Here is a 20,078-nt window from a genome sequence, read left to right on the forward strand (position 1 = left end):
ATTACTGATGTGTTCAACTAGAAATGAGTAGCTGAAGAATAAAAGCAGCTCATTTTCTAGAGCCTGCTGGACTTTCACACAAGATACAGACAGGCAAAAACCCATTACTTGTTAAACCAAAAGAATCTACTGCCCTTCCTTGGCACTTGCTTACCCAAAAACTGGCACTGAAATAACTAAATGACGCTAAGACACTTTTAATTCTTCGCTGCAAGTCCATGCACTGACTTCAGTTAGCTCATTACATTTCAGAATACGAACGTCCACGCGCAGACTTGTAGTGAAATAACAACCGGTGTGTATTGAACTTGCTGTGGTTATTTGGGTTCCAGTGTCCATGTGGTCCTTGGTTTACAGGTAAGTTTGGTGGTAAATTTCAACTGGTAAATTGGGTGGTGAGTGTCTTGAGTTAATCCGAGAGGAAGCGGAAGAGCTCTTGCTCTAACACCATGGATGGCCAAAGAAACCCAACGCCTCCTGAAACTGGCTCTGAGTTTTTGAGTCCCATTGCATTGGAAGGAGACCACAAGGGCAGGAAGAACCTGAGTAGGGCAACGAGGAAGGTGAAGAATAGAAGCTCCAGGAAAGAGCTTTATGCCACTGGCTGACTTTCAAACTCCTAACAAGTATCCAGATCTAACAGCAATGTCACATCTCATTGACCAGTCCAGGGATAGCGTATCGCTGCTGGGACACGAGGGAAGTGATGTGTTATGAGCTGCTGGCCTCCCACCATTGGTGAGAATAAATAATTGAAATATTGTCGTGCTACCTGCAAGGAGACAAGCTGATTTACATAAACCCCTTTCCTCTAATCTCCCTTTGTCCTTCAACCCTGAGCCCCCATGGGCGGGGACCGTCCCTTCTTGAGTTTCTGGAAAGTGGCTAGCACATGTTGGGATTATTGTAAGTGAGTAACTGTAATAGCCACCCTCTTGTGCCAACGGACCAGGAACTGAACCAGAGACTTTCAGAGCCAGCTAGCTCGAGAGCCAGGCTGCCATAGCTGCTGGTGGTATCAACTCATCTCCTCTGGGGAGCAGCCATGGAGGGGACCTGTAACACGCCCTCACCAGTCAGTTACACAACACCAAACAACAATACTCTGAAGGGACGGCCACAGGGTTGCCTGCCCCTTTGAGGGCCGGGAGCCAGCCAGCCCTGTTCATTTATCAGGCTCAGCTGAGAAGGTGTCAGGTGTTTTCTAGGAAGGGCTGAGAAAGCTCAGCTGGAAGGAGCTGCGACAGGAGATGGGCCCCTGCAATGGGCCCTGAAACAGAGGGGACTGAAGGAAAGGGCATGTCTTCCTGTCAGCATGGAGACAAGCCAGGGGAAAAGCCAACAGGAGCTGTAGCCCAGGACCTATCTAGAGGAACTGTTTTGGATTTGATGTTTTGACTAAGTTTTAAGGATAAAGCTGTGCCCAGAAAGAGACGAGGAGCATGGCAGTATGTCCTTCCTGGGCAGGTCAAGAGAGGGGAACCTGTGTGAGGGGAAACAGAGGCATCAGCTGGCCTGCAGTCAGACAAGGTAAGCACCTTGACTTGGTCCACACTGCAAAATGACAGGATGTGGACACAAGTCACAGCGGGACTTGGCTATGACCCATTCCCCTACCATGATCCTAGAACCCCATTCCTGCGTGCTTGCTGACCAGTCTGACTGATTTGTGTATGGACGGAAGAAGGGCTTAGGCTGAAACCTAAGTCTGAGCCTGGACTTAACGTGCAGTGTAGACAGACCTTAACTCTCACTGTGAGGAAGGTTTTCCAGACCTCGAATCATATTCACAGCTGTTCTCTAAACCCTTTCCAATTTCTCTACATCCTTTGGAGGTGCAGACACCAGAACTGGGCCAAGTCTAGCAGTCACGGTCACACCAATGCCATATACACAGGTAATATCACCTTCCTACTCCTACTCGATAGTCTCCTGCTTATAAGGATCACCTGTTCTAGCCATAGCAATCAATCAATAGATCACCTGGCAACCCATGCACGGGTTGGTGGCTCACTGATACCAGGACCAGGCTGACAAGGATTTAAAACATTAAAAAAAATGGGGCATGTTTACTCTCAAGAAAAGAAGACTGGAGTGGCGGGGAGGGAACCTGATAAGTCCTCAAATATGTTAAGGGCTGTTCCAGGGGTGCTGGAACCCAGTGTGCGGGGGAGGGCAGCCCCCTTGCCTTGAAGTGGTTTCCATCCTATGCAGGGTTTACAGTTTGGTTCAATGGCTTTCAGCACCCCCCATTGTACACATTGTTCAAGCCCCCCAGACCCCCTGGGCTGTTATAAAGAGGATGGCGATCCGTTGTTCTCCATCTCCACTGAAGATAGGACAAGGAGTAATGGGCTTAATCTGCAGCAAGGGAGATTTAGGGGAGATATTGGGAAAAATGTTCTAACTCTCTGGGTAGTGAAGCTCAAACAGGCTTCCCAGGGAGGCTGAGGAATTTCCAACCCTGGAGGTGTTGAAGAAAAGGGTGGGCAAACCCCACTCACAGATGATCTAGGTTTATTGGTCCTGTCTCAGCGCAGGGGGCCTGGACTTGCTGCCCTGGCAAGGTCCCGTCCAGCCTGACATGTCTCTGATGCTATGAAATAAGGCAAAGGCCTAGGCCATTCTTTCCAAGCCAGGAGGGCTACTTTCAGACCCTTCCGCTGCTCTGTACAGGAAGGGGGGTGACTTGGGCGTTACCACACTGAGCACAGCAGCACCAAACTTTTGTGACTCCCATTCCTGGGCACCTACAAGCCAGCAAGCTGAGCGGGAAGCTGCCTAAACTAGCCAACAGGAAAAGTCAGGAAGCAGGGTGCAGCTGAAGCCTCGCCCCCATAGGGATGTAGGGCCCCAACTCTGGGCCGGAGGGAGGCATCTCCTTCTGCTTGGGATTCACAGCCAGGAGGCAGGTGCCTGTACCGGGTCAGTCATTCTCCAAGACAAACGGAGGAGGTGTCCCTCTGCTAACATTTCTCCCAGTGATTAGCCCACTCCCCCCGGACGTGGGACACCCAGGTTCCCCCCTCTGGCTTGCTGTGAAGAAGGGATTTTAACTTGCCCTAACCACTAGGCTAGAGGGTCATCTGGGGCAAGCTCTCAATCTCTCCTGTCAAAGCTGTTCCACTGGGCATAAATAATGAGTCAGTGTAGCAGTGGGATGGGAGTTTGGGTCTGCTACTTCCCGGCAGATGCCCAAATGGCCAGGCCTCAAAGTCATTCTACCTCTCGCTGGCCCACATTTTTCTATTGTCTCCTTTCAAATTTTAGATCAATTTTTTTTTGAAGGTAAAAAGAACCCTTGAAAACAAAATGTTTCCTTTTGAGCGGAACTAAATGCTATTGTTCTGTTTGGGTTTCACACAGCCCTCCCCAGGAGTAATGAGCCCCGCCGACAAGCTACCAGCTATCAGCCTCCAGTTCATCCACTCCAGAAATAATCGGTGTGTTACCAACCTTCTCCCCTCCCACAATCTTGCCAGATTAGAATTTCACACACACTTGTTTCAAATGACAGACAATGAATAAAAGCCTCTCTGACTGTCACACATCCAGACCTGAGGGCGGGGGTGCTGTCAGGGATTCGTTATTCCAGTGCGTCACAGGGAGGATCACAGACTGATTTAACTGCAGCAAATCAGCCTTGCTAGCAAAGCCTGGCTTCTAGCCTCAGTGGCACAAATCAGCCTTTGGCCTGTGTTCACGCATGCTTCCAGCTTAGTGTGTGAACAGCTGGCAGGGGATATGTGCAAAGATCTTGGATGCACACAGGGAACTTCCTCTGGGCGACTACTCCCCAATGGTCTCCTCTTTTGCTCTGGAAGGCTACTGGATTTGACCGAGTTTTCACCCTCTGGGCTAGGCTGGCCACGTGGAATGGGGGCAGAGCTCTCCAGCCGGCTGGCATGTTCTCTTCCCCAGTCACAAGGGGGAGCTGTGTGTTTGTAAGACCAGCAGGGCAGATTCCACACCCCGTCTTCAGTCTTGCATAATCCTCTCAGACAGCACAAAGCACCAGCTACCGAGGGCAGGCAATGACAGGACAAATGAGAATTTCTGTGTACAGATTTTTAGCCATTGGTCGTTACCATAAGTACTAGTATGGAATTCCAGTGGGCCTGGTTCTTATCTACATTAAGGCCTCGTTGCATGGCAGGCTTTAGAGTGCGGATACAAAATATTTATACTCAGTTAAACGCCCTTTTACACTGCTAGGTCTGCGTACAGCAACCTTCCTGTAAATAGCCATCAGATCCATGTGTCTCATATGGACTTCATTAATAAGATCATCCCAGTGACAGTAACAGATGGACAAACCAGTTTGGATAAAATAGCTAGTTATCACTGGAGATGGGGAAAGGCTTTGGCCAATGCTAGTCTTCATTTTCAAACATGCCCTGGTTCTGATCAGGACGGGAGAAAGAAATGCCAACATTCTGGAAGTAAATTTGTTTCTATGCAATTTTCAGCATGGTTCTGCTGACTTCAAAGGTGTGGGCACACATCAGACAGAAGCAAACTGATGTCTGCCCAGCATTAGTGGCAGCCCCTTCGCCCTTTGAAACTTTACATTTTACTGCGAACATCCAAGTCAACAAACAAGCCAAAATTTATGCACAGGGCTTCACTCCTAATTCTGCAACCAACTCTTCAGTGCTGAAATTTCCTCTTCGTAGCCTGAGATCCCATAGCGTGGTAGAATGCCAGCAAGCTTCCATTCAAGGGGTAGGGTTTAAATATGTAACTCAGTGGTTCTCAAGCTGCGGGCTGCAAGTGAGCACTCTGCTCACCATGCTGGTTTTGTCACAAAGATAAAGCACCTCTCAGTTTTCAAGTAGGAATGGCAACATTTACTCAAAGCCCAGACTGGACACATTCAGGGTTTGCAGAGGTTTTTCTGATCAGCACCGTTCTCTTCCTCCCCACCCAATGAAAACAAACACCGCCCACCAAATCCCCCCCTCCCCATCTGTCCTTGCTCCATGTATTTCTCTATTGTCAGGGGTGTTTTAGGTAAATTCAACCGTGATCCGATTTGCCGCTGAAATGAAAAACGGGGAGAAATACATATGTCACAAAATTCCCCGGAGAGTTGGGAGCAGCAGGGGCAGCACCAGGTCTGGAGAATGAGCGGCACAGAGAGAAGAGTGGGAGAAGTGACCAAGCAGCCATACCCATGTTTGTATGACATTTGCCTCCTGACAGAGTGGTGACCGCAGACCTTGGGCTACTCAGTTGCATATTCAGAGTAGCAGCCTCATTAGGGCAGGTTCTACCCCTCCTGGAAGTGCAGGGAAAACAGGATTAGGGGAGTTGCTTCAGGAAAGGGTCTCTCCATCTCTCCCCTTAGAAGTGACCCACCATAGGAAAACGTTTGATAGCCCCCATTCCACACATCAAACTACAGACTCACCCGTTGCTCCTGTGTGGCAACAAAGGTCTGAAATCCAGGGGCCACTCCGAACCCAAGCTCTTGGACGAAGGGTGGCTCAGACTGGCTGTGGATCTGAACTTTGACTCCAGCTTCAAATGTAGTTTCCTCTAAAAAGAGAAGCAGGAATGCTAAGTCACCAGAGGAAGAACAGGTTAGCTAACTGGCCGCCCTGGCTCTGAGGGTCGCATGCAGAGTTAAAAGAGAGCTTGTGCATAGGATCATGTTTGGAATCGTTACTACACTTACCCTTCCTCTCCCCAAAAGGGGTTGGGATGAATTTATTATGCTGGGAAATGTGCTGTTCAGAGAGGAGTGGAGAAATCACCATGTGCTACTTGCCAGCTCAGTAGCTTTTAATTGCAGAGCTCTTTGATGGACACCGCGGGAGAGAATCAGGACCATCCTTTGTGGTGAACCAGGCAGACTTTGGATTTGTCATTGGCGGGGGGGGGGGGGGGTTAATCCAGCTCACCTCTGCAGATGCTGCTGCTGGCCATTGAAACATCAATAGCCTCTCCAGACTCGGAGCACAGAGCGGCCCGTTCTGTGGGCTTCTTCCCCCTTGGGTAGCAGTTGTGCAATGGCAGGTTCCACAACTCCTAAATGTGCAAGAAGGTTTCTAGGGATGGGAGCGGGGGTGGGGGAGCGGGGTTTGCAGATAAGATGCCCTGTCTCTTGGAGAGGCCAGGCCACTGTCCAGACAACCTCTGTCTCTTTCTAAGATTTGAGGTACCCAAGGGACCAGCTATTTTCTACCAGGCAGAAATCTGGTTTGAAATATATTTCCCCCATTATATAAGCCTCCTCCCGCAAAAAACACGTATATTAAAAGAACATTACTTATGGTATGTCTACACTTATGGCGGTGTAGAGCCCAGCCCAGCTAGCACAGTACAATTAGTGATGTAGACAGCAAGGCACTTCTTTGTAGGGTAGAGTACAGACATGCATGGACCCTAGGGTATATACCCTACATGGCTCTCTACATGCCCAAACAGTGCCTCCTCCATCTACACTGCTATTTCCAGCAGTGTAGTGTCCCACAGCCTCCCCACTGCTAAGACTCTGACTAGGGGAAGGCAGAGAAGAAAGGCTAAAGCAGTACCCCACTGCCAGAGCTTTTCCTGGCTGCCTTCCTCCTGCCAGAGTATTTCACAGCTACATGTAGCTACATGTATCCTAGGGGCTACCACAAGTGTGAACAAAGCCTTAGGCTGCAAGTTCAGCCACTTGAAAATGTAGGAAATGCCAGGTTTATACAGCGCTCTGTACAACTTTGATTCTTCCACCTTTTGCATCCATCATGTGAACTGAACAAGGCAGGGGGCCCGTGGAAAATATACTATGTGATCATGTCATGAAAAACCATGGGTACAATTTTCAAAGGTGTCTCTGTGACGTAAGGATGCAAAGATTAGGGTTTGTCTACCCATGAGAGTTAATCCAGAATAAAGTAGGGTGTGAATTTAAGGCAGATTCTTGTTGAACAACTATTCTTGTTGAACTCCACATGTGGAGACTATTTCAGAACAACAGTGCCTTATTCTGAACTAGTTTAATCCATTTTGGAAGTGGATTAAGCTAATTTGGAATAGCACTTGTATTCCAGAATAACTCCCTGTGTAGACAACCTCTAAGGGAGTTAGGAGCTAAAGTCCATTGATTTACACTAACTGGGCATTTGGGAAACTGGGAGCAACTAGTCCAGTATGCTCTGAAGTCTGCGTTCACAAATTCCCCTATAATGAACATAACTGTCCAAGAACACTGGCTGGCTCCCCCGATTACACAACATTGTCAGGCTTCATTGTCAAGGCACAGTCCGCTTAGCAGAGCTTCAGGCAAGCAGCAAACAGAGCCCAGGAGCTTGGTAGAATTACAGCTGACCTTCAAGCTAACTAAGAATTTCAGTTTGCTGGGGCTCAGATAACCAAGGTTTCAATGCTTATCAACTGAGGATTTTGCACATGTCAACCATCGGACTTCAATGCTTAACAGCCATGGGGGATTTGAAGCTTGTGACATCAGAAACGTCCTTTCCACTAGATTCACAATAAACCCACATAGTTGGCTGACAGCTTCTATGTCATGGTGATGTGAGCATTTTGAACAGGCCCGTCCTCCCCTTATGGCTACCATGAGATGTTCAGAAGCCCCCCACTCCCGTCCTTCTCTTCACAATTCACTCCGGAAAGACACATTAAGTGGAACATTAAAGCTGATATTTAAACCCACATGAGGCAGGAATCCTCAAACTATAATCCTGTCCCCTTCTCTCCATCCTTTTGTCAGAAGTCCTCCCCTGGCTTCGCTTTGGACTCTCCCCTCCTTTGAACTCTACTTAAATCAGTACATTGGCTAGCAAGTGAGAAGGCACAGTTTGGAAAGTAGCAATGGCCGAAAGCCATTTTCGGAGGTAGGGGGCAGAATGAGTGTACAGTGAATTAGATACAAGTGCAATGTGGCGTGGAGATGGCATTTTGGGCCCTTCATGCCACGCAAGAGGTCCTCTATTCTGCACTGGTGGTGCTGCACCCGGAACACAGTTCTAGGCACAGATACATTGGAGGCAGCTCAGCAAAGCGCAACAGATGTAATGAGGGAATAGAGGGAGATGTGGAAGGAAAGGTAACATTGCCAACTAGGCTTACCATGGCTAAACAACAAGATGCACCCTCATAACGGGGGGGGGGAGGGATAGCTCAGTGGTTTGAGCATTAGCCTGCTAAATCCAGCGTTGTGAGTTCAATCCTTGAGGGGGCCATTTAGGGATCGGGGGCAAAAATTGGGGATTGGTCCTGCTTTGAGCAAGAGGTTGGACTAGATGACCTCCTGAGGTCCCTTCCAACCCTGATATTCTATGATTCTATGAACAGTCTGTGCATAAGGCACCAAACATTAGAGTCTCTGGGAGCCATGTACATATCTGAAGGGAGGTTGGGGCAAACCCCACCTTTGATGCTCTTGGAGGGAGGCATGAGGACTATAAGGGCATAGGCACTGTCCCAACAGATACTGCTGACCAAAAATCTCAGTCTCAAGCGCACTGAGCACACATGTGCTTGATTATATATATATATGGACAAACCCTCCAAGAAGAACTAGCTACACATCTAAGGAACACAAAGGAATTATCCATGCAGGATGCTGCTCACCCCCTCTCTCTACCTACTTTTGGCTTCCATCCCTTAGTAATTAATAAAATGAAGGAAGAACACTATTATTTTAATTATAGTTTCTTTAAATTGGAGTATCTTTAGTGGTGTAAATCTGGAGTAGCTCCATGTAAGTTTAACACCAATGTAAATGAGAGCAGAAGCTGACCCTCTCTCTTCCCAGTCCCCTTTCCTTCTCTCCTGGGGGTAGGGTGACCAGATAGCAAGTGTGAAAAATCGGGAAAGGGAGTGGGTGGTAATAGGAGCCCATATAAGAAAAAAAACCCAGAATCGGGACTGTCCCTATAAAATCGGGACATCTGGTCACCCTACCTGGGGGTAATTTTTCTGTCTTATCTCTGACACTGCAAAGAAGCATGTTTCACACTTGGGTCCTGCACATAATGAATCTCCTGATTTCTGATGCTGGAGGTTATCTAAATTCTGACCCCGTTAATTACTATTACCAGAGTATTACATCATTTTTTTAAAAAAAAATCTTAACATACAAGAACTTTAAGCATAAAAAGGGGAAAGCTACTGCCTAACATTTATCACCATGGGTCACCAATAAATCCTGACTATGAACCCATCGGTTTGGGTAGCCAGGAGTTTTGTTAAACCCTCTGTAGAATTCCTGCATATTAAGTGCTCAAATGGACTTGTTCTCCTTTGACTTTCTTTAAAATTCTCAGGGTGCCAAGGGGTGCTGTCTGTTGGAGGCTGCTGATCATGATGTCTCTCACTCCTAATGTGTCCCTAAGCTGCTTATTCATGCCCTGAGAGTCTCACAAGGTGCTCCAATAATCACTGGATTGTCTTTGTTCTAGTTTTCCATAATTGGTCCACTTCCTGGAAAAATTCTTCATATGTCATCACCTCCTTGTTTGCATTTCTGTCTGCTGGGATGGCAATATCAATTTTAACATGATCTGGTTTGCCCTTTTTTCCCTACAGCAACTATGTCCAGCCTGTTTGCCAGAACTGTTAGGTCTATGACAGCTGCCAGATCCTATAAAATCTTATCCTCTGGTGCGCTTTTGATCCAGTAGTTGTAACACCGTTCAGTTCGTTTAAATCCGTACCGGCCACAGAGGCTCCAGTGCAGACACTCAGCAGCCTCATTGTGTCTGTTCCTATGTTCTCTCCCAGTCTGGCTCCTGCAGGCGCTCGATACATGCCCCATTGATTTTTCCTTTTTGGAACATGCTCTGCAGTTCAGGGAGCAGTTCTGTGGGTCAGTTATGTTGCAAATTTAATTAAGCCTAAAGGACCGACTGCTCTTGGGCATTCACAGTGAGTCTTTCTGCCTCTCTCTTGAGAGGCTTTCTACAAGCCAGGAGTTTGTTCAGCTTCGATCACTAATAGGCTGCCTCTCTCTACACCACTGCACGTGCACTGATTTCTGTGTAAATCTCTTGAGTCTTCCTTTGTTGTTGTTTTTTTATATAGATTCATAGATACTAAGGTCAGAAGGGACCATTATGATCACCTAGTCTGACGTCCTGCACAGTGCAGGCCACAGAATCTCACTCACCCACTCCTGCAAAAAACCTCTCACCTATGTCTGAGCTACTGAAGTCCTCAAATCGTGGTTTAAAGACTTCAAGGAGCAGAGAATCCTCCAGCAAGTGACCCGTGCCCCATGCTACAGAGGAAGGTGAAAAACCTCCAGGGCCTCTTCCGATTTGCCCTGGAGGAAAATTCCTTCCCGACCCCAAATATGGCGATCAGTTGATTTGGTTGATTTGGTTTCTCCTTTCTTTGATGCTTTCTTGGCCTAGGATGCACACTCAGCCATCTCTTGTGATCACAACCAGATTATCTTTTGTTCTGGTTGATTCCTCACATATTTTGATGCTATAGTCTTCATTCTCAGTTCCTTCCTCCACCAATAGCAGACCTTTCCCTCCATCACCTCGTCGGATGTATGTCCTGTGCACGTCTTGACTGGTATACATTACTCTATGAACCTGTCCAATCTGGAGGGAATATCTGGCACTGGGTGCAGCTCAACAGAAAGCGACTTTGATTCAGAGGACAGAAGCAAAGTGAGAAAGAAGGAAGCCGTGTGCTGTGATTTTGGACTCGCATTCAGACAACACATGCATCTGTGAAATTTGTAACAAGCTGTTTCGTTCTCAAATTGGGCTTGTCAGCCATAATCAGATTAATCAGACACCTGAGGAGACCTCTTAGGCATATACCATGATCCAATGGATTGATGCTTGCCTATAATAATAATGAATCACAAGGAGCTTCCTTGTTTGGATATTTATTTTTTTCTTCTCTTCTTCATGCCACTTGATCACTCCAGCAGTGTCCAGTATTACGGGTATCGTCCACATATTAAAGGCTAAAATAAAATTGTTTGAGTTTTGTCCTTAGAGTAGTTCTTAGTCATCTGTAATATCTTTTCCTCACTTTCTTCTTTGACTTCCTTCTGTAGTAATTCAGATAGTTCCCCGATTACAAGGTATTTGTAGGGACCAAGCTGAGAGACATCTTGGCTAATACCTTCGTCAGTTTGTATGTCGTCTGATGGTACCGGTTTGCCCCTCTTTACAGATACCACTCCACATTGAGCCAAGCCAACCTGAAACTTTGTATCTTCAAACTTTTCTACATATGGCATCAGTCTTTGCATCTCCTTTTGCGACATTCCATACAGTTTCAGAACATCCATGTATTACAAATGGTTAACTGGCTGTTGCTCTTTGCTATTAATAAGCACAAATAATCCCACAGAGCATCCATGTTAGCGGCAGCATCACTACCATGAACAGCAATGGTGATAAGGAATCCCCTGAAAAGTTTCCTCTTTTAATTTGGACATAAGAATGGCCATACTGGGTCAGACCAAAGGTCCTTGTAGCCCAGTATCCTGTCTGCCAACAGTGACTAATGCCAGATGCTTCAGAGGGAATGAATAGAACAAGTAATCACCAAGTGAATCATCACCGAGCGGCGATGTGACGGTGTGGACTCACCGCTGTGGTGACTCCTGCTGGCTGTCCTCAGAATTAGCTCTGCTGGCCAGCGTGCCTCCGTCTGGTGATGTCTCATCGCCGTCAGTTCTGCTCCAGGACCCGTGTTTCTCACAGGGCCGCGGCATCCTCTTCCGGACACAGCCCTCTGGCTGTGCCGCACTCGGTTCTACCCCCTTTCCAGGGCACCAGCAATCCACTGTCCAGCCACTTCCTCCTCAGTGGCGAGTGGTGGCAAAGTGGGGGATGGGACCTGGGCCTGCCCACTACTTTGGGTCACAGGCCAGGAACACTATAGCTGGCAGCCACTTGCTGTGTCCCCTCCAACCCTGCAGTCTATTTCCCTGCGCCACTTCCCCGCAGCCCTTAGCACCTTCTCCACCCTCGTTTCAGGGCCTCAAGTCTGTCAGCAGGCAGCCGGGAGCTCTCTCCCACTCCCCTGATCCTGCCCAGCACTGCTCTGTCCCAGGCACTATCTTCCTGTCTTCTGCGAGGCAGCCGGTTCTCCCTCCTTGAGCGCTAAGGAGTGACTGAAGCTGCTCTGCCCAGCAGCCCTTCTTATATGTGTAGAAAGAATAGTAAATATGGCAGGCAACCAGCTTGGATTCACAGTGAAATCCTTGCTGATCTTAAACACAAAAAAAGAAACTTACGAGAAGTGGAAGCTTGGAGAAATGGCCAGGGAAGAGTATAAAGATATCGCTCAGGCATGCAGGATTGAAATCAGGAAGGCCAAATCACACTTAGAGTTGCAGCTGGCAAGGGATGGTAAGAGTAACAAGAAGGGTTTCTACAGGTATGGTAGCAACAAGAAGAAGGTCAGGGAAAGTGTGGGGCCCTTACTGAATGGGGGAGGCAACCTAGTGACAGAGGACATGGAAAAAGCTAATGTACTAAATGCCTTTTTTTGCCTCTGTCTTCACGAACAAGGTCAGCTCCCAGACTACTGCACTGGGCAGCACAGCATGGGGAGGAGGTGACCAGCCCTCGGTGGAGAAAGAAGTGGTAAAGGACTATTTAGAAAAGCTGGACGAGCACAAGTCCATGAGACCGGATCTAATGCATTCGAGGGTGCTGAGGGAGTTGGCTGATGTGATTGCAGAGCCATTGGCCATTATATTTGAAAACTCATGGCGATTGGGGGAGGTCCCGGACAATTGGAAACAGGTAAATATAGTGCCCATCTTTTAAAAAGAAAAGAAGGAAAATATGGGGAACTACAGATAGGGCCATCCTTAGGATTTATGGGGCCCTATGCAGTATTATTAAACTGGTATCCCTGTGCCCCATGGCAGCCTGGGTTCCCATGTATATTTTAGATACGGGTGGTCTTTTGAAGGATTTATTTAAAAAAACTATGTCTGATCCAAGATCCAAGCATTTAAGGCTAAAGATGAATACCCAGATTGTGCATCTAAAAATTTATGCAAGGATTTATTAGAGATGTGATTTTATAATCTTTAGCAACATACTAATGAAATATTTTTAAAGCAAATTTTAAATTAAGGTCCTGTAGACTATCATGTTCTGAGTAAATATTACAGTAATGCACAACTGTTTTTGTCAGTAAATTCAGAAATTGACCGTATATACCTGGGGGTTGGCAAATGCCTTGTGACAGGGTCGGGCCAGATGGCTACAGGAGAGTAATAGAAGGCAGATATATTAGCCCCAGGTTACGTAGGTCCCTTTTCCCTGGGTAAGGTAACAGGGAAGGTTCCAGAACAATCAGGAACCTTCTGGAGACAATTAAGACACACAGGCTGATTGGCTGCAGGTGTTCTAATCAAGAAGCTGCTAGAAACAATTAAGGCAGGCTAATCAGGGCACCTGGGTTTAAAAAGGCGCTCACGTCAGTCTGTTGTGCATGTGTAAGGAGCTGGAAGCAAGAGGGGCTAGGAGCAGAGAGTGAGAACGCATACTGTTGGAGGACTGAGGAGTACAAGCATTATCAGACACCAGGAGGAAGGTCCTATGGTGATGATAAAGAAGGTGTTAGGAGGAGGCCATGGGGAAGTAGCCCAGGGAGTTGTAGCTGTCGCACAGCTGCTCCAGGAGGCTCTCTAGACAGCTGCATTCCACAGGGCTCTGGGCTGGAACCCGGAGTAGATGGTGGGCCCGGGTTCCCCCCAAACCTCCCAGCTCCTGGGCAGACACAGGAAGAGTTGACCTGGACTGTGGGTTCATGAAAACGGCCAAACTGAGGGCTGCCGTGAAGCTCCAAGATGAGCAAATCTGCCAATCAGCGCAAGGCCCACCAAGATAGAGGAGGAACTTTGTCACAGCCTATTAAATGCCTTCATTACCATTTGAATGGCTCTTTAACAGTTTCAATGTTGTGCTAATAGATCTGGCAGGCAGGAAGGCTTTTTCACTTTTAAGTGCTAGATCCCCTCTGGAGGAAAAAGAAAAAGTGTACTTGTGGCATCTTAGAGACTAAGACATTTATTTGAGCATAAGCTTTCTTCGGATGAATGCAGTGGAAAATATAGTGGGGAGATTTATATACACAGAGAACATGAAACAATGGGTGTTAACATACACACTGTAACAAGAGTGATCAGGTAAGGTGAGCTATTACCAGTAGGAGAGCAGGGGTGGGGGTGGGGGAAGCCTTTCGTAGTGATAATCAAGGTGGGTCATTTCCAGCAGTTGACAAGAATGTGCTGTGGGCCATTTCCAGAGGATGGAGCTAAGTTTTCTCACTGGTGGCGGATGGCAGAACAAGGAGCAATGGTCTTAAGTTGCAGTGTGGGAGGTCTAGGTTGGATATTAGGAAACACTATTTCACTAGGAAGGGTTGGAATGGGTTACTTAGGGAGGTGGTGGAATCTCCATCTTTATAGGTTTTTAAGGCCTGGCTTGTGAAAGCCCTGGCTAGAATGATTTAGTTGGGGTTGGTCTTGCTTTGAGCAGGGGGTTGAACTAGGTTGAACTAGATGATCTCCTGAGGTCTCTTCCAACCCTAATCTTCTATGATTCTATGAAGTGATCTATCCCCTGTTGCCCATTCCCAGCTTCTGGCAAACAGAGGCTAGGGACACAATCCCTGCCCATCTTGGCTAATAGCCATTGATAGACCTATCCTCCATGAATTTATCTAGTTCTTTTTTGAACCCTGTATGACACAATGGCTAATGTTAGTATGGTGGGTCCTGTGCTTTTCTTTGCGGGGTGGGGGGCTAAGACACCTTACCCCTACTCTTGGGGTGCTGAGGGCCCCACTAGCGGCTCGGGAAGGTGGTAGAGGAGGGAGGCAGGGGAGGGGTCTGGGTTTGTTCCTCATTCTGAGCCCTAGCCTCTCTCAACCCCTGCAGGTTTCTTACCCTCTTCCCCCTTGGCTAGAGTTACCTGCAAACTTAGTGTCATTGCAAACTTGCTGAGGGTGCAATCCATCCCATCATCCAGATCATTAATAAAGATATTGAACAAAACTGGCCCCAGGACCGAACCTGTGCCACTCTGCTTGATACCGGCTGCCAACTAGACATCGAGCCATTGATCACTACCCGTCGAACCCGACAATCTAGCCAGCTTTCTATCCACCTTTATAGTCCATTCATCTAATCCATAGTTTTTTAACTTGCTGGCAAGAATACTGTGGGAGACCATATCAAAAACTTTGCTAAAGTCCAGATATATCACATCCACAGCTTTCCCCATATCCACAGAACCAATTATCTCATCACAGAAGGCTATCAGGTTGGTCAGGCATGACTTGCTCTTGGTGAATCCATGTTGACAGTTCCTGACCACCTTCCTCTCCTCCAAGTGCTTCAAAATGGATTCCTTGAGGACCTGCTCCATGATTTTTCCAGGGACTGAAGTGAGGCTCACCAGTCTGTAGTTCCCCAGGTTCGCCTTCTTCCCTTTTTTCCCTGTTCTGTGCACACCACCTGATGCTCAGAGAGTTGGAGACAGGAAACTGGGCTAATGGACCATTGGTCTGACCCAGGATGGTAACATGTTATTAACCTACATTTTCTCTGATTTAATGCCATCCTGTTATTTCTAATTACATTCCCTTACACTACTCTAAGTAACTAGGTATCTCCTTCCAACAGCTGTAAGTAGTTACCATGTACTTCCCTGGGTAATTATCTTGCAAGAGACAGAAGATGGCATTTATTTAGTACATTTTATTGGAAAATGGGAACTGCTTTGTTAGAATATTTTTGGACCAAAAATATTTCATTTCTTAACCTTCCTCATACATCAATACCTTGAGCTTCTTAAACAGTTGGGTTGTTCTTCTCAGAGTTATCTACGAACATTTCTGACAGGTGCATGCACTCATATGATATATTGCATTATGCATCTTGAACAAACTTTAGCAAGCAAGGCACAGACAGATAATTTACAGGGAGCTATAATAGGCTTGTAAATTGTAGGACTTGTAACTTTAAATAGAAATTCCTCACGTGTAATATGCATTAACTCTAGAACTGGCTTGAAAATGTATTTTCCACCACGTGAAAAAAAGAAAAGTTTAAAGATGGTTTTGCTTTCAGTTGCCCAGAACTGGCAAATGTTTGTTGCTTTCTCTTTGATGGCAAAATGAAAAATGTAATTTAAACAAAAGGATCATTTCCCACTGACATTTCACTTTCTACAAAATAGCCATTTTCCACCCAAAAACCTTTGATGGGATATTTTTGGACCAGTCTTAAATAATTATTCTATGAACTGTTTATTAGTACCAGTTTGGAGAATTGTATGTGTGAGACCATCTAAAATACATATGAAATACGCATATGAAAGGGAAAAAAAGGGACCTAGAATTCAATCTGCTAAGAATCCATAGAATCGGACGATCCACACTGAGGCACTAAGGACCCAGGGGAAACTCTGTGAAGAAACCTTTGATAGCAACACAAGATTTTTTTTTTCTGGAGGGCATGTAAGACTCAGAACCTGAGTGTAGTTTGTTTTCTTAAATACCATTGCTTTCATCTTTTGGTTCTCTGGAGACTCCAACAAACTCTTCCCCTCTTCTTAAAAGAGTTTCTCCAACAAACAAGAACAAGGTCTTGGAGAGAAACCTCCAAGGAAAACAAGGAGGCATATCCTCTCGAACTCCTCCATTCATGCAGTTTGCCATGGTGGGCAGGGAAAAGAAGAGAAAGGACCATAAGAATAGGATCAAAGAAAAAAAAAAGAAGGGGCACAGAAGAAAAAAATGAAATGGCAGGCAAACAAACGAGATGCCACGGACACAGAAATAAACCAGAGTTCAGTACCCCACAACCAAGTATTTCTGTCAGCCTTTTGTCTCAAAGGGTCAATACACAGAGATAGTTCAGGCATAACCAGGAGTGTCAGATGTTTTGATCATATTCACAGTAGAGGTGCAGTTCTCTACAGTGAGATGTTCAATGGAGGGGAGTTGTCCATCGGACTTTAGTTTAAGGGATTGTCTACATGGAGTTATTATGAATAGCTATTCCTGATTAACTCCATATGTGGATGCTCTTATTCTGGAATAAGAATGCCTTAGTTTGAATTATCTGAATCCACTGGAATAAAGTAATTCAAAATAAATCACTCTCATTTCAGATTTCAGAGTAGCAGCCATATTAGTCTGTATTCACAAAAAGAAAAGGAGTACTAGTGGCACCGTAGAGACTAACAAATTTATTTGAGCATAAGCTTTTGTGAGCTACACAAAAGCTTATGCTCAAATAAATTTGTTAGTCTCTAAGGTGCCACAAGTACTCCTTTTCTCATTTCAGAATAAAAGTATCCACACATGAAGACAATCAGACTAGCTATTCCCCTTTAAATCCACACCCAATCTTAATCTGAATTAGTTTCTCAGTGTAGACAAGCCCTAAATCAAACACATACTCCTTCTCAATACTAACTTTTGTACTGGTGACCCCTTTCACATAGCGAACTCTGAGTGCAACCCCCTCCCCCTTATAAATTAAAAACACTTTTAAATATATTTAACACCATTATAAATGCTGGAGGCAAAGCAGGGTTTGGGGTGCAGGCTGACAGCTTGTGACCTCCCATGTAATAACCTCACAAGCCCCTAAGGGGTTCCGACCCCCAGTTTGAGAACCCCTGGATTAGGTGATACTCTCATCCTTCATTTTTTAAAAGTAAGTTTCTAGCTATCTTGGTTGTGAAGAAATTCTCAAAAATGTGACCTGAGGCCCAGACACTGGAAAACAAATAAAATCCCAAATGTTTTTTACTCTCATGATTTTTAAGCTAATTTCTCAATTTTTAGGATGTGACTCATGATTAAGTGCTAATCCAATTCTTCACAGTGTAGCGTTTTTTTTAAAAAAATCATTGCATCACAGTCCTATTTTGGGATGAAGAGACTCCTTGGTACCTGGTTTTGAAATGCATTACGATATGACATTGTATACAGCACATTGTCCCCAAATAAATTGTGACTGCTCTTCTAGCTAAAGGATTACAGTTATGTTAATTAAATTGCTGGATTAATTTGATGTGTGCTTCCTGCTGGCTTCAGAATATTACAAATCATCAAGCATTTATGGTGCTTCTATTTCTGATGACTCAAGCAATGCTTTCTGGGTTATATTGTCACTAGAAAATCTTGATAAAGCTCCAGGTGATCATATATTCGGGTACAGTTTATAAAGTCCATCCCCATGTCTATATGGGGAGATGCCATTAGAATGAAATGAACTGTCACTGGTACTTGGGTACCATTCTTCCCCCTCCAGATTACTATGTAACTAATCTACAACAGAAAGTTGTTGCGTGAATGTCTCAGCTTTATTTGACACTAATTTAATGCCAGAGAGGTATGGGGGGAAAAATTGGGTCACTGATCCATTCATATCTATAACAGATAGCTGAGGGGCAGAAAAGAACATGCATGTTCCTATGAGTAGAAAAACAAAGCAAACCCACCTTCTCCAATCTGGGCAAAAACATCCAATGCAACCCCACCCTCCACCCGGTTCCCTGTCATGGGGGTCATGGGAACAAGATGCATGGGTTAGGGGGCAGCCCAATGGTACTGTAGGAAACATTGTGCCCTTCAGGAATAAGCAGAGAACTGGGAGTCCTGGACTCTAATCCTGGCTCTTGGGCTAAATTCTTACCTGCTCTGTGCTTCAGGTTCTCCGCCTGCACCGTGTGGGTAACATGAGAGACCTAACTCAGAGAGGGCGGTGAGAAGCCATTCAAGTTTCGACAGAGCTTTCTCCAGCACTCGTTCCGTGTTTAGTGTTATTATTAGTGCGTAGGGGAGGGCGATTATCATGCAGGAACAATCCTGTTTTGTTCTTGTTCTTAAGAAAGCACTCCAATGCCATGCATTCTATGAATCTACCTTCCCTACCCTACCTTGTGTACCAAACCCACCACTCCTTCCCCCGTGTCTTTATTGGTAGCAGCAGGGAGCCATACGTCCCTCCAGTAATGCTTTGCACACAAACGTCTCTCAGGGGTTGGAGACATTTGAGGGTCAGCCTTCGGCACAGCTAACTGGTTAATATATCGCCATGGAAACCACGTGCGATGAATCAATCATTTACACTTTTTTTGCTCTTTGTCTCACTGTCAAGCTGGCCTCGCTCCTTTCCGCCTATTTCACTTCCATGCAAAGTAGCCAAAGCACCAGCTTGCGAGACTCACGCTCCGGCTGGCAGAATACTGCAGGGGTTTCGGGGACAGATTCGGGAAATCAGCTCAGGTTGCTGCAGCTGGGCATTGGCTGAAGGTGCCAGATGAAAGGAATCTGGTATGTGGAGCTCACCCATGTGGGGCAGAGAAGCCTGGGGTAGGCAGATATTTCCCATCCCTGAGGATAGGAGCAACAGGCAGTTCAGAGAGAAACCCAGTTCATGGAGATCCATTCCCAGAAGTTCCCAGTCATTTCCTGGGTCAGGATCCTTCCTCCTACTTGGCTGGGAGGAAGGGGCAGTGGGAAAGGAGCTGATGGGGATAACAGTCTTTTGCTTAGCAGGTTCATCACAGCACGTGATCCCAGTCCATGGGGCACTGGGGGCTGGGATTTTCACAGACAAAAAATAATCAAATGCTAGTCCTCATTCACTTCCATTTAATAGTGTTACCTCTCATGTTCCTAAAAGCGCAGGGTTCAAGGTTTCAGCCAGCTACAGGTAGGGTCAGGAAGGGATTCCCCCATCCTCCACAATGTATTCTGTGAGGAATTTATTGGTCTCCTTCCTCAAGTATTAGGGATGGCCACAGCTGGAGATGGCACCTTGGGTGGGGTGGGCTAGGGCTCTGAGGTGGTACCAAGCATTCTCTCTCTCTTTCTCTCTCTCAGGTACTTGGCTGGTTGGTTCTTGCTCACACGATCAGGGTCTCACTGATCACCATGGACAGTGTTGGGAAGGAATTTCCCCCCCAAGTCAGATTGGAAGGGACCTTGTTTCCCCCCCCCCCCACATTCCTCTGCAGTGCAGGGTGCAGGTCACTTGCCAGGATTATCTGGGTGTATCTCACTTTATCATTCCCCTCAGGCACTGGTGCCCCTTGGTCCCT

General features: G+C 46.3%; 1 protein-coding gene across 3 annotated transcripts in view; it reads right to left on the reverse strand.

Annotated features, from left to right (window-relative positions):
- ASIC2 (acid sensing ion channel subunit 2) overlaps positions 1–20,078 on the reverse strand; it is a 1,237,856-nt gene that overhangs the window by 129,754 nt on the left and 1,088,024 nt on the right. For all 3 annotated transcript variants that reach the window (XM_038385862.2, XM_038385865.2, XM_038385861.2), the window contains exon 3: positions 5,414–5,541. In XM_038385862.2, coding sequence (XP_038241790.1) covers positions 5,414–5,541 — 128 coding nt within the window. The remainder of the gene's footprint in view (positions 1–5,413; positions 5,542–20,078) is intronic.

This window comes from Dermochelys coriacea, chromosome 27 (genome assembly GCF_009764565.3).
Source record: "Dermochelys coriacea isolate rDerCor1 chromosome 27, rDerCor1.pri.v4, whole genome shotgun sequence".
Classification (NCBI taxonomy): Eukaryota; Metazoa; Chordata; order Testudines; family Dermochelyidae; genus Dermochelys; species Dermochelys coriacea.